The sequence below is a fragment of the Capsicum annuum genome, chromosome 10 (assembly GCF_002878395.1).
Source record: "Capsicum annuum cultivar UCD-10X-F1 chromosome 10, UCD10Xv1.1, whole genome shotgun sequence".
Lineage (NCBI taxonomy): Eukaryota > Viridiplantae > Streptophyta > Magnoliopsida > Solanales > Solanaceae > Capsicum > Capsicum annuum.
In genome coordinates, this window is record NC_061120.1 from 46,750,008 (window position 1) to 46,761,071 (window position 11,064).

At 37.9% G+C, this 11,064-nt stretch overlaps 1 protein-coding gene across 1 annotated transcript in view; it reads left to right on the forward strand.

Moving 5' to 3' along the window:
* Window positions 1-2,053: 2,053 nt before the first annotated feature.
* The window catches only part of LOC107844315 (nuclear localization sequence-binding protein), a gene marked incomplete at its 3' end in the record, with an annotated part of 10,695 nt that continues 1,684 nt past the window's right edge, over window positions 2,054-11,064 (forward strand). The window contains 6 exon segments of the mRNA XM_047397636.1: window positions 2,054-2,592; window positions 4,923-5,298; window positions 5,300-5,477; window positions 5,558-5,647; window positions 5,742-5,981; window positions 8,351-8,503. Of these exon segments, the coding sequence (XP_047253592.1) occupies window positions 2,382-2,592; window positions 4,923-5,298; window positions 5,300-5,477; window positions 5,558-5,647; window positions 5,742-5,981; window positions 8,351-8,503 (1,248 nt within the window).

Consider the following 11,064-nt stretch of genomic DNA (forward strand, 5'->3'; position numbering starts at 1 on the left):
AAAAGATTCACCTAAATATAAAATATTTTTATTTTTGTCCCATAATTTATATATCAATATTAAAATAATAATAATTGCAAATAAATTAAGCTCACCAATAAGTTTCCTAGTTATTTTATAAAAATAAATACGTTATAAATTATTTACAATTAAAATTAAGAGTTTAAGATTTTTAATAACATAAAGACTTAAACCTAAAGAATCCAAATTGAGAAAATATCAAGTATACCTAACATTGATTTTCAAAAAAGTTAACATCATTTTTTTTCTCTTTTTTGAAAACTAAGTTGGCTATTAAGAATACAATGGAAGTATCATTGATACTAAGTACTAACGTCCCAAACTTCCAATTAATACCTTTTTTAAAGATTTATTTAAGGTAAAATTTTAATTGATTTTAAAAACTTATATTTAAGATATATAATTTAAATAAGGAAAGGTTTGATAACAAATTTCAATGAATTTTAAATTTTATATATTAAAAAAAATAGAACAAGGACGATTTTGTCTAAAGCGGATACTTTTGATAAAGAGCAAAAAGTTAAAACCAATTTTTTAAAGATCTTCACACTTTTAATATATTATAGATGTAGATGTAGATGTAGATGTAGATGTAGAAGTTGATATGTACACACCCCTAAATATGATAGTATAAATTTTTGAATTAAAATTATAATGCAGTACAAAATCAATATAATTGGATTTAATCGATTTATAGTATAAAGCTGAAATACAAATCTATTTGAAAAGATCAAACATGTTATTACAAAAATTCTATCTAGAGTGAAAAGATTATTTTCTTCTATTTCAATTGTTATAATTAGATATTTTATACCTAATTTAACGGGGTTCACCAGTATAGTCGAAGGAAATATTTTTTAATTATGTATTATTAAACAATGAAAAGAGCAATAACTCATCAACAAAATAAGAATTGAGCTATAACACATACATAAAATGACGTAAAATTTTCACTATTGATTTAAGTACATTCAACACATAAATCAAGAATACACGAGTTAAGAAAAACATGATCACATAGAAACAATAGAGCATATGGTTTCTCACTTCGAAAAACTTATAAATTGACACACCCAAACCTTCTCAAAGATGTTAGTTTAAAACACATAAAAACTATTAAATACCTGTAAAAATAAGAAGAAAGCGAACATTAAAGTAGCAGAAGAAGCGAAGTTATAGAGCATATGGTTTCTCACTTTGGAAACCTTCTCAAAGAGGTTAGCAACTGAAAATTAAGGTTGGAACTTAGGTGTTTCACCTCTCTTGTTTAGGTAGTTGACATTGAAGCAACATCCCTAAAAATCATCTGACAAATAGAGAATGATTATATCAGAATTTATTTTCATAGCTTTCATGACAAAGTTAATTTTGTATTGTTAATTTAACTTAAAAAAATATTCAAACCTTCATAGATGGTCCTGACAATTTAAACATATGCCTTATTCCTGTAAATAATTTCATCATATTTAAATCATTGTAATACAAAATATATAGCTGCAATATGAAACTTAAACTTAAATTTAAAGGCACACATATTTTTTTCCGCATAAGAAAATAGTGCAACAAAAAAAATCAAAGGATAATTTTAGATTTTGAGTTAAAATAGGAGATAGCTAGAGATGTAAAGGAATAAGGTAATTTCTTATAATCTTTTTCCTCTCTTTTTTTTTGGACGTGTTTTTTTTTTCTTTTTGTTTTTTTTTTAAGTCCTAATTTAAGTATATAATTTAATTTAATCAAGGAAAGCTCTATGATTATATTTAAATAAATTTTAAGTTTTAAATATTACAAAAAATAATGAAAAGATGATTTTATCTATTATATGGTGTTTTAATGAAGGATAAAAAGTTCAAATCACTTTTTTTAAGAATTTTACATTTTTAATATATTATTATTATATTATTATATTATATATATAATATATAGATTATAGATATTATATTATATATAGATTATAGATATTATATTATATATTTTATATATAAATTATAGACCTTAAATATAGATAGATTATAGATTTGATATATGCAGTGTTTCAACCGTCTTCGTCATAAAAATAAGATATTTTGGACAAATTTAAAAATTCACAGATACTATAGGCAAATCTACAACATTACTTGTCCAGGAAATTTTCCGTTCTGAATAACAAAACCAAAAGGGTCGTTTAGAAACGGGTGTGCCCTAGATTTATCTACGTGGCGTTCGTAGCATTAACTCCGCACAGAGTCCCCAACTAAAGTCAACCTACGTTTTCGCAAATAGAGTACAAATTTGTACCTGTTCTTTGTTCACGTAGATCTCCAATCCTTTTCAGATTCTAAGTACATTAGGTTTTCGTTTGGATTTGTGAGAACTCAACGATGCCTCTGAAAGCACGGAGAAAGATACCTTCAGGGTCTGGATCTAAAAGAGGTGGCACGCCAAAGTCTCAGGCAAAGCCCGTAAATGTAGAGGAATCTATGAAGGTAGAGGAAAAAGAAGAGAATAAGGATAAGGCGGTCGAGCTCAAAGAGGAATTGAAGGTCGCCGAAGAAAAGTCCGAGAAGAAAAGCGGGATGACTTCAGAGAAGAGTGAGTATTGATATTGCTATTCTAAGAATTTTCATGAATTATACTTTGTAAAGTTCTGCTTGTTTAGCTGGTTTTGGTTATGTTCGTAACTGTGTTATATGTCAATTTTAATAAGTTGATTTCTTCTGGCGTAATAAGATTAGTGGTAATAAAAAAGTAAATCTTTATTGGGGTCATTTGGTACTTAGACTAAATTATCCCATATGGGAGGTGGGATAATCCAAAAATAAGTTTGGTATTAGATTGATACCATGTGTGGTTGACGGTATAAATTAATTGGGGATTAATTTATACCGTCAACCAAACATGGTACAAATTTAGTACCAAACTTAATCCTAGGATATCTCACCTTGTTCCGCTTACCAAATGACCCCTATGGGTCATGTTAGTTGTTAATGGTCGATGTGGAGTTTACTTCTATGAAAAGGCCTAAAATTGTCCACTATCTTTGTGTTTTGGATTCAGATCATCCATAATCTTTTACCTGAAGCATTAATAGTCCATAATGTTTGCTAAAATGGTGCACTTTTAGTCATTACCAAAATAATCCGTAAGTTTTGAAGGCGAGAAAACCAACCGTTACATCTGTCAATGAGGCCAAACCCAACATTTTCATCCCCTGATGTAACAAATCTAACACACTTTTATATTGACTATAACTTGTAAATAATACCCAGACACAAAATTATAGTAGTAAAAATCCATGAGGTTATATTATCTCCGCAGTCAATTGTTCATGTTTCTTCTGTTGGAAACGATCACTACAATCATTTTTTGCACTTCTATTTCAATTTTTCTTTTTGAAAATAATTTTCTTGTGCCGAGAGTCTATTGGAAACAACCTTTCTACCCTGCAATAAACATACACCCCACTTGTGGAAATATAGTGGGTATGTTGTTGTCAGTGCAGTATTTAATCAATGTAAAAGAAGAACTATAAATAATTCCCAACATGATGTTCTTTCCATGATATAAAAAAAATTTAAAGTGAATCAATACAAGATATTGCTGGTGAAAAGACAATTGATGAAATGGTCCAGATGTAGTGATATGAAGCTGGTTTCATGAAAAAAAAAAAACACAATGACTCACTGCTACTTTTTTCGATCTATGTTTCAGATAATTTTAGTTCCAAGAAAAGCAGAACCATAAGGATCTGGTATGAATTTTAAGTAATACAGTTTTGTAGCACTCTGTTCAATAATTTTCCCTTTTTAGCACTCATATATAGAATTCAGTCAACAAAATTAGATACATAAGGAGCAGTAATCCAGATGCTGGATTTGTTTTTCTTTGAGTTCGATTAACATAGTATTTGGTGAAGAAAGGAGAGAAAAAGAGCTGAGACATGGGTTTTGTGAGAGGTTGGTTTTGATGATATCTCCATTAATGTTAACAGACCATTTGGGTTACGACTGAAAGTGCACCACTTAGGTAAAACATAATGGACTATTAGTGCTCCAGTTAAAACAATATGGATGATCTTAAATCCAAACACAAAGATTTTAGACTATTTCAGGACTTTTCTCATTTACTTTTGGCGGATATAGCTATATGATATTATTATTTCAAGAGTGGAATTTTTGGAACTTTCTTGAATTAATACCTATTATAGATCTGCTTGTTCAGCTGTGTTTCTGCTTATAAACGTTGGCAATTGCTATTAAATTGTAATAATCTGTGTCGTTAACTTAAATAAGAGACTGTCGAAAAAGACTTACGGGTATAAATAGATAATAATATTATCTCAAGAGGACGTGGTTATGAGAGGATAGATATAATCTTAGTTGGTAAGAGTGAGCTGTGAGCATCACTTAAATCTTATGGCCTGCTAACTTTCAGTTAATGGAAATTGAAAAGATATGTGTGTATTTGCGGTTTCAAGCTTCAATTAGAAGAAAAATGTAAAGTGAGGCCTCTCCAAGAGGATGTTTGAGGCATATGAGTTACATCAAGGCATTCGTGAGTTGGTCCCAAGACCACCTTTGCTGGAAAAACACTGAAATAATGAAAAAGGTGAGCTTTTTCTTGGAAATGGGATAGATGAAAGGGTCCGTTATTCTTCATTAAGGAAGGGAAGGAAAGATCAAAGTAGCTGGCATGTGATCAGTTCTGCCAAATCGTGCAACTTTAATTTGTTTTTCTGAGGAATTTCCACATGCAGTTCCTTTTAAATTTATGTTGGGCATCTTTTGATGATCAGTTATGTCTCCATAGAGTTGGACATTGTTGACAGCTTAAAGGACTTGCCAGAAATTATGTTTGGATAGGAGCCTCTTATTTTCTCTATCTACTGGCCCTGGGAGGCTAATTTCTTTTTCTTGTGGCAGAGGTGGACGAAGTGAAAGTGTCGGTCGATCAATATGAAAAGGGTGAGCGGTTAGATTTGGAGGATAATGACCCTGAATATGACCCTGAAGAGTATGGCAGTGTTGATTATGATGAGAGAAGAATTGAAAATAATGTTATTCAGGAAGAGGGAGATGAAATAGAGGAAGAACCTGAAGAGGGAGATATTGGTGAAGAGGAAGAGGGTGATATGGTTGAAGAGGATGTTGAAGATGTTCTCGAGGAAATTGAGGGTAATGAAGAAGATGAGCATGCTGGGGAGGAGCATGCTGCGATGTTTGAATCCGCCGAGGAGGAAGAACATCAAGAAGTTGTTAAAGAAAGGCGTAAGCGGAAGGAAATTGAAATATTTGTTGGTGGTTGACAAGGATGCTACTGAGGATAATCTCAGGAAGGTCTTCAGTAAAGTTGGCGAGGTTACCAAAGTGAGGCTTATGATGAATTCTCATACAAAGAAGAATAAAGGATTTGCATTCCTGCAATTTGCCACTGTGGAACAAGCAAAACGAGCTTGTACTGAGCTGAAAAATCCACTGGTATTATCTTTATTTGTAGTTTTCATATGACTGATTTTAATTCCTCGTATTAGGTATTTTCCTGACTATGGAATTTCCAGGTCAATGGCAAAGAGTGTGGTGTTTCTCCAAGTCAAGACAATGATACCTTGTTTTTGGGTAATATATGCAAGACCTGGACAAAAGAAGCTGTAAGTAGGCTGGGCATTTCCATATTGTCAACAAACATGATTCTTAGTTTTGAGGAGCTGCTTAACTAGTCATTGATGTTTGCTTTTTCTTCAGCTAGAAGAGAAGCTGAAGCATTATGGTGTTGACAATATTGAGGATTTGACGTTGGTTGAAGACACTAATAATGAGGGAATGAATCGAGGATTTGCTTTCGTGGAGTTCTGTTCACATTCGGAGGCCATGTATGCTTTTAAACGGTTACAAAAGAGAAATGTTACATTTGGAGTTGATAGGCCCGCAAAGGTTTCTTTTGAAGATTCATTCATTCATCCCGGGGATGAAATCATGGCACAGGTAAACACTCTCTGGACCTATACCTATATTTAATAAAAGGAACAAGGGAACAATGACTCTGGTTAAGTATAGTTAGTATATTTCCAAATGGAGGCTTTTGTTATGATTTTAGCTTTATTTAGAGGTAGAAAACTTTTAAGAGATATTATGTTTTTACACGTAGTTTGTCCTACAATGGTTTGCTTTTTATCCCTTCTCTTTTAGTCTCTTTTGCTACGAAGAAAAGAACGGATAAGGACAAACTGTATTTTAATTTTTCCTTTCTAGAATATGTTAGATTTGTGGCCAGGTGCTAGCTCTTCAAATTCGGCCTGCCCAACAACAACAATATACCTGGTGTATTCCCACAAAGTGGGGTCTGTGAGGGTAAAGTTTACGCAGTCTATACCACTACCTCGGGTGAAGTAGAGAGGATGTTCCGATAGGCCCCCAACTCAAGAAAAATAACACTATATCAAGCAAAAACATAAAAAAAAAAAATGGGATTTGGGCGAGAGGGAGGCTGTGAGTCACCCGTGCTATGGATTTTTCCGTTGGTTGATTCTCGAAATTGAAAAAAAAATTGGGTCTAGACCCATAAATGAATAGGAAGCGAGGCGGGGTCCCTCACTAAAAAGGGAAAAAGAGGGGTGGGGCTTTGTTGGGGGGGGGGGCACTTTGCTCAGCTTTAGAAAGGAGAGAATACAACAACAAACCCAGTATATTCCCACATAGTGGGGTTTGGGGAGGGTAGAGTGTACGCAGTCCATAGAGAGACTGTTTTCGATAGACCCTCGGCTCAAGATAAGAGGCATTATACAGAAGCATCCAAGACATAGAACAGGATAAAATAACACAGGTACGACATCCACTCAAAAAAATAAAAATAAAATTTACAATGCCAAACCAAGGACACCAAAATCCACCTAATTACTGACTACGACTCATCCACACCCTTAGCCTTCTATCCTAATGCTTTTCCTCCATATCTTCCTATCTAGGGTCATGTCCTCAGTCAACTGCAATAGCTCCATGTCACTTCTAATCACTTCTCTCTAGTATTTCTTTGGTCTGCCCCTACCCCGCTTGAAACCATCCAAGGTCAACCTCTCACACCTAAGAACTGGGGCATGCGTGCCCCTTCTCATCACATGACCAAACCATCTCAACCTCACTTCTCGCATTTTATCCTCCACTGACACCACTCCCACCTTCTCTCGAAAGGAGAGAATGACTTTATGAAATTCTCTCCAACCTTTTCTATCTATCATTAGAAGTAGGGAAACTACTCGATAATAAAAGAAACGAGACACCCACAGTGTAACGCTAAGAACTATCTATTCAAAATCACAAACATCACCAAAACACCACGAACAAGAAACTACAAGGCACATGCATAACACTATGACTACAGGCACAACTACAAACAAAGCACTCCTCCCCAATAGTAAGGACACGCTCCTACCCACTAACCCTCTATCCTACTTCGCGTCCTCCATACTTAGTATCAAGGGTCATGTCCTCCGTAAGTTGTAACTACTTCATGTCATGCCTAATCACCTCTCTCCAATATTTCTTTGGCCTACCTCTACCATGTCTGAAATCATCCATAGCCCGCCTCTTACACCTCCGAACGGGCATCCGTGCACCTCCTCATCACATGCCTGAACTATCGCAACCTTGCTTCCTGCATCTTGTCTTCCACCAAAGCCACTCTCACCTTCTCTCGAATAATCTCATATATTCATAATCTCGGCCTCCTACCAAAGCCACCCCTTTTTTATTTTTTGAATTCTGAATTTGAGATTCTTAAAGAAGCCGTTGCAGCCTTTTTGCCTATAAAAAGGGAGTCTTGTTCACAGTGAAGGACCAAGAAAAACGATTATCAAATTAGCACTAAAAATCAGGAAGTTCATACCTTTATTTCCTCCTCCTTTTGTTTTCTGAGTTCAAAGTTCGAGCTAGTTCGAATCTCCAACAGAAGAGCCCTTGCTGCCTCGAAAAAGACACTCATTATAAATTGGGAAGTTCCGTCGCCGCTCTATTCCAGATCAACACCACCCCTCGTTAAAGCCGATGCCGTCACTGCTTCAGCTGAGCATGCCGCGGCCGCCCAACGACAGCAGCAGCCGGCGGGAAAGCCATAGCTACGACCGCTGCCCCGTTCTCTTCCCTACGCCGGAGAACACTATCCCACCAGCGAGCTCCATCCATCACATTTTAAGGACAGACAAACAAGCTCCGAATGCGATTGTGAAATTTTCTCAAACAACAAGCTTTCAAATCTCATAGTGAAATTTCAAAGGAATGTGTTAGTGTTATTTGGTGTTTCGGAGCTAAACCACTTGCTGTTTTGGAGTATTCTTCTTTAATTTGGGGATTTTAAGTAGGCAGCTCGACTCCGGCGACATAGGCAGCTCGCAGCTCCGGTCACAGGCCACCGATTCCGGTGGGTCTATCTGAAGGATTTGCTGGTTCCGACCAGATCTGATTCCATCAGTTCCAGATCTGAGTCCGGCGGGACTCTGGCGAATCTCCGGCGATAATATCCAAGCGACCAATTTCTGCAATCAGCTTGAAGGGATCCAACATTCCAACATAACATGCAAGAAACAAGAAATTGGTCTACACGCGTATCCCGGTGATTTCTAACCTTTGCTATTTCTTCCTTCATATTATTTTATCGTATTATCTCCTGTATCTTGACTTGCGTGTCTGCTGTAGTATATTCGTGACTTGCACCGCTCCTTATTATTTGTTTTACTGTCTTTGGTGCCAGGCCATTAGTGTGCTCTATTTTTCTTACTGTTAGTTTTGTCCTTACCTTGGTTTTGTTTTTTCTCCCTATGTGAGTTTAGTTTTGTTTCTTGATTATTTCTTCTAATTTGTGTGAGCCTTGTATTTCCTGCTGCTGCTGCTTTGTTACTATCATTGTTTATATTTTCTTATATTTTCTTGTAGTAGTGGCTGTGGGCATTGATTGTTGGATAGGGTCATGTCCGAGGGGGTTGGGGCGGGGATGAGGGAAGGGCAGGGGTGGGAGGGAGGCCAAGGTTTGGCGTCAGGGGCAGTAAAGGAAGACGTGATGATAGAGTTGGTAGGCTGAGGGTTGGGTCTTGGAATATAGGTACTTTTCAGGGTAAGTCCATAGAGCTTGTGAAGATTCTTAGAAAGAGGAGGATTAATATTGCGTGTGTTCAAGAGACCCAAGTGGGTAGGGTCTAAGGCTAGGGATGTGGATGGTTACAAGCTTTGGTACTCTGGGAGTGAGAGGCGTAGGAATGGAGTTGACATCTTAGTAGATAAAGAGCTTAGAGGTCAGGTAGTGGAGGTTAAGAAGATCAGCGATAGGTTGATGACTATTAAGTTGGTCATTGGGGGGTTTACCTTGAATGTGTGTAGTGTTTATGCGCCGCAGGTGGGCTTGGATGGGGAGAAGATGCGGTTTTGGGAGGCTTTGGATGAGGTGGTGAGAGGCGTGCCTAGCTTGGAGAAGATTGTTGCGTTACCGGGAGGCTTTGGTAATGTGCATGGTGGTTTTGGTTTTGGGGAAAGAAATGAAGAGGGGGCTACTCTATTGGATTTTGCGAGGACCTTTGGGCTGGTGGTGGTGAACTCGGGCTTTCCGAAGAAGGAAGATCATCTGATTACCTTCCGAAGCGCGATAGCCAAGACCCAGATTGACTTTTTGTTGCTTAGGAAAGGGGATAGGGTGTTGTGTAAGGACTGTAAGGTCATCCTGAGTGAGAATCTTTCGACCCAGCATAGGCTCTTGGTTATGGATTTGGGTATAAAGAAGGATAGGAAGAGAAGGGGTGAGGAGTGTAGACCTAGAATTAAGTGAGGCGGCTTGACGCCAGTGAATGCGTGGGAGATAGAAGAGAAGTTGGAGGGAATGGGGGTGTGGGAGTGTAGGGGGACGTGGATAGTATGTGGGATAGGGTGGCTAGGTGCATCAGGGAGAATGCTAGTGAGGTGTTGGGTGTTTCTAGGGGCCGGGCCGGGCATCATCGGGGGGATTGGTGGTGGAATGAAGAGATTAAGAAGAAAGTGGAGACCAAGAAAGGGGCGTATGCTAAGTTGGTTGAGAGTAAGGACGAAGAAGAGAAACGGGTAAACAGGAAAGAGTACAAGTTAGCTAGGAAGGAGGCTAAGTTAGTAGTTACGGCGGCTAAGACGACAATATTTGAAAGCTTGTATGCAGGGTTACAGGAGAAAGGAGAGGAAAAAAGGTTTAGACGCTAGGGAGATGAAGGGTCGTGACTTCGATCAAGTGAAGTGCATTAAGGGGAGGATGGTACAGTGTTGGTGGAGGACGGCCACATTAAGAATAAATGGCACTCGTATTTTCATAGGCTCTTGAATGACGAAGGGGATAGAGCTATTGTGTTAGGGGAGCTGGAGCACTCAAAGGAGTGTTGGGATTTTAGTTATTGTAGACGTTTTAAGGTAGAGGAGGTTAGAGAGGCTGTTCGCAGGATGCGAAGGGGTAGGGCGACGGGGCCTGATACCTGTGGATTTTTGGAAGTTTTCTGGCGAGGCTGGTTTAAGGTGGTTGACTGGATTGTTTAACGAAATTTTCAAGATGGCGAAAATGCCCGAGGCTTGGAGGTGGAGTACTATGATCCCTCTTTATACGAACAAGGGTGACATTCAGAGTTGCAATAACTATAGGGGTATTAAGTTATTGAGTCACTCTATGAAGATTTGGGAGAGAGTGGTCGAGGTGAGGCTGAGATGGATAGTGTCTATTTCGGAGAACCAGTTTGGATTTATGCCCGACCGCTCGACGATGGAGGCAATTCACCTGGTGCGGAGGCTGGTGAAACAGTATAGGGAAAGGAAGAAGGACCTGCACATGGTGTTTATCGACTTGGAGAAGGCATACGACAAAGTCCCCAGGGAGGTGCTTTGGAGATGCTTGGAGGTGAGTGGAGTCCCGGTGGCATATATCAGAGCAATTAAGGACATGTATGATGGAGCTAAAACCCAGGTGAGGATGGCGGGAGGAGACTCAGAGCATTTCACTGTCTTGACAGGATTGCATCAGGGATCTACTCTTAGTCCCTTTTTGTGTGCTTTGGTGATGGATGTGTTGACGCGG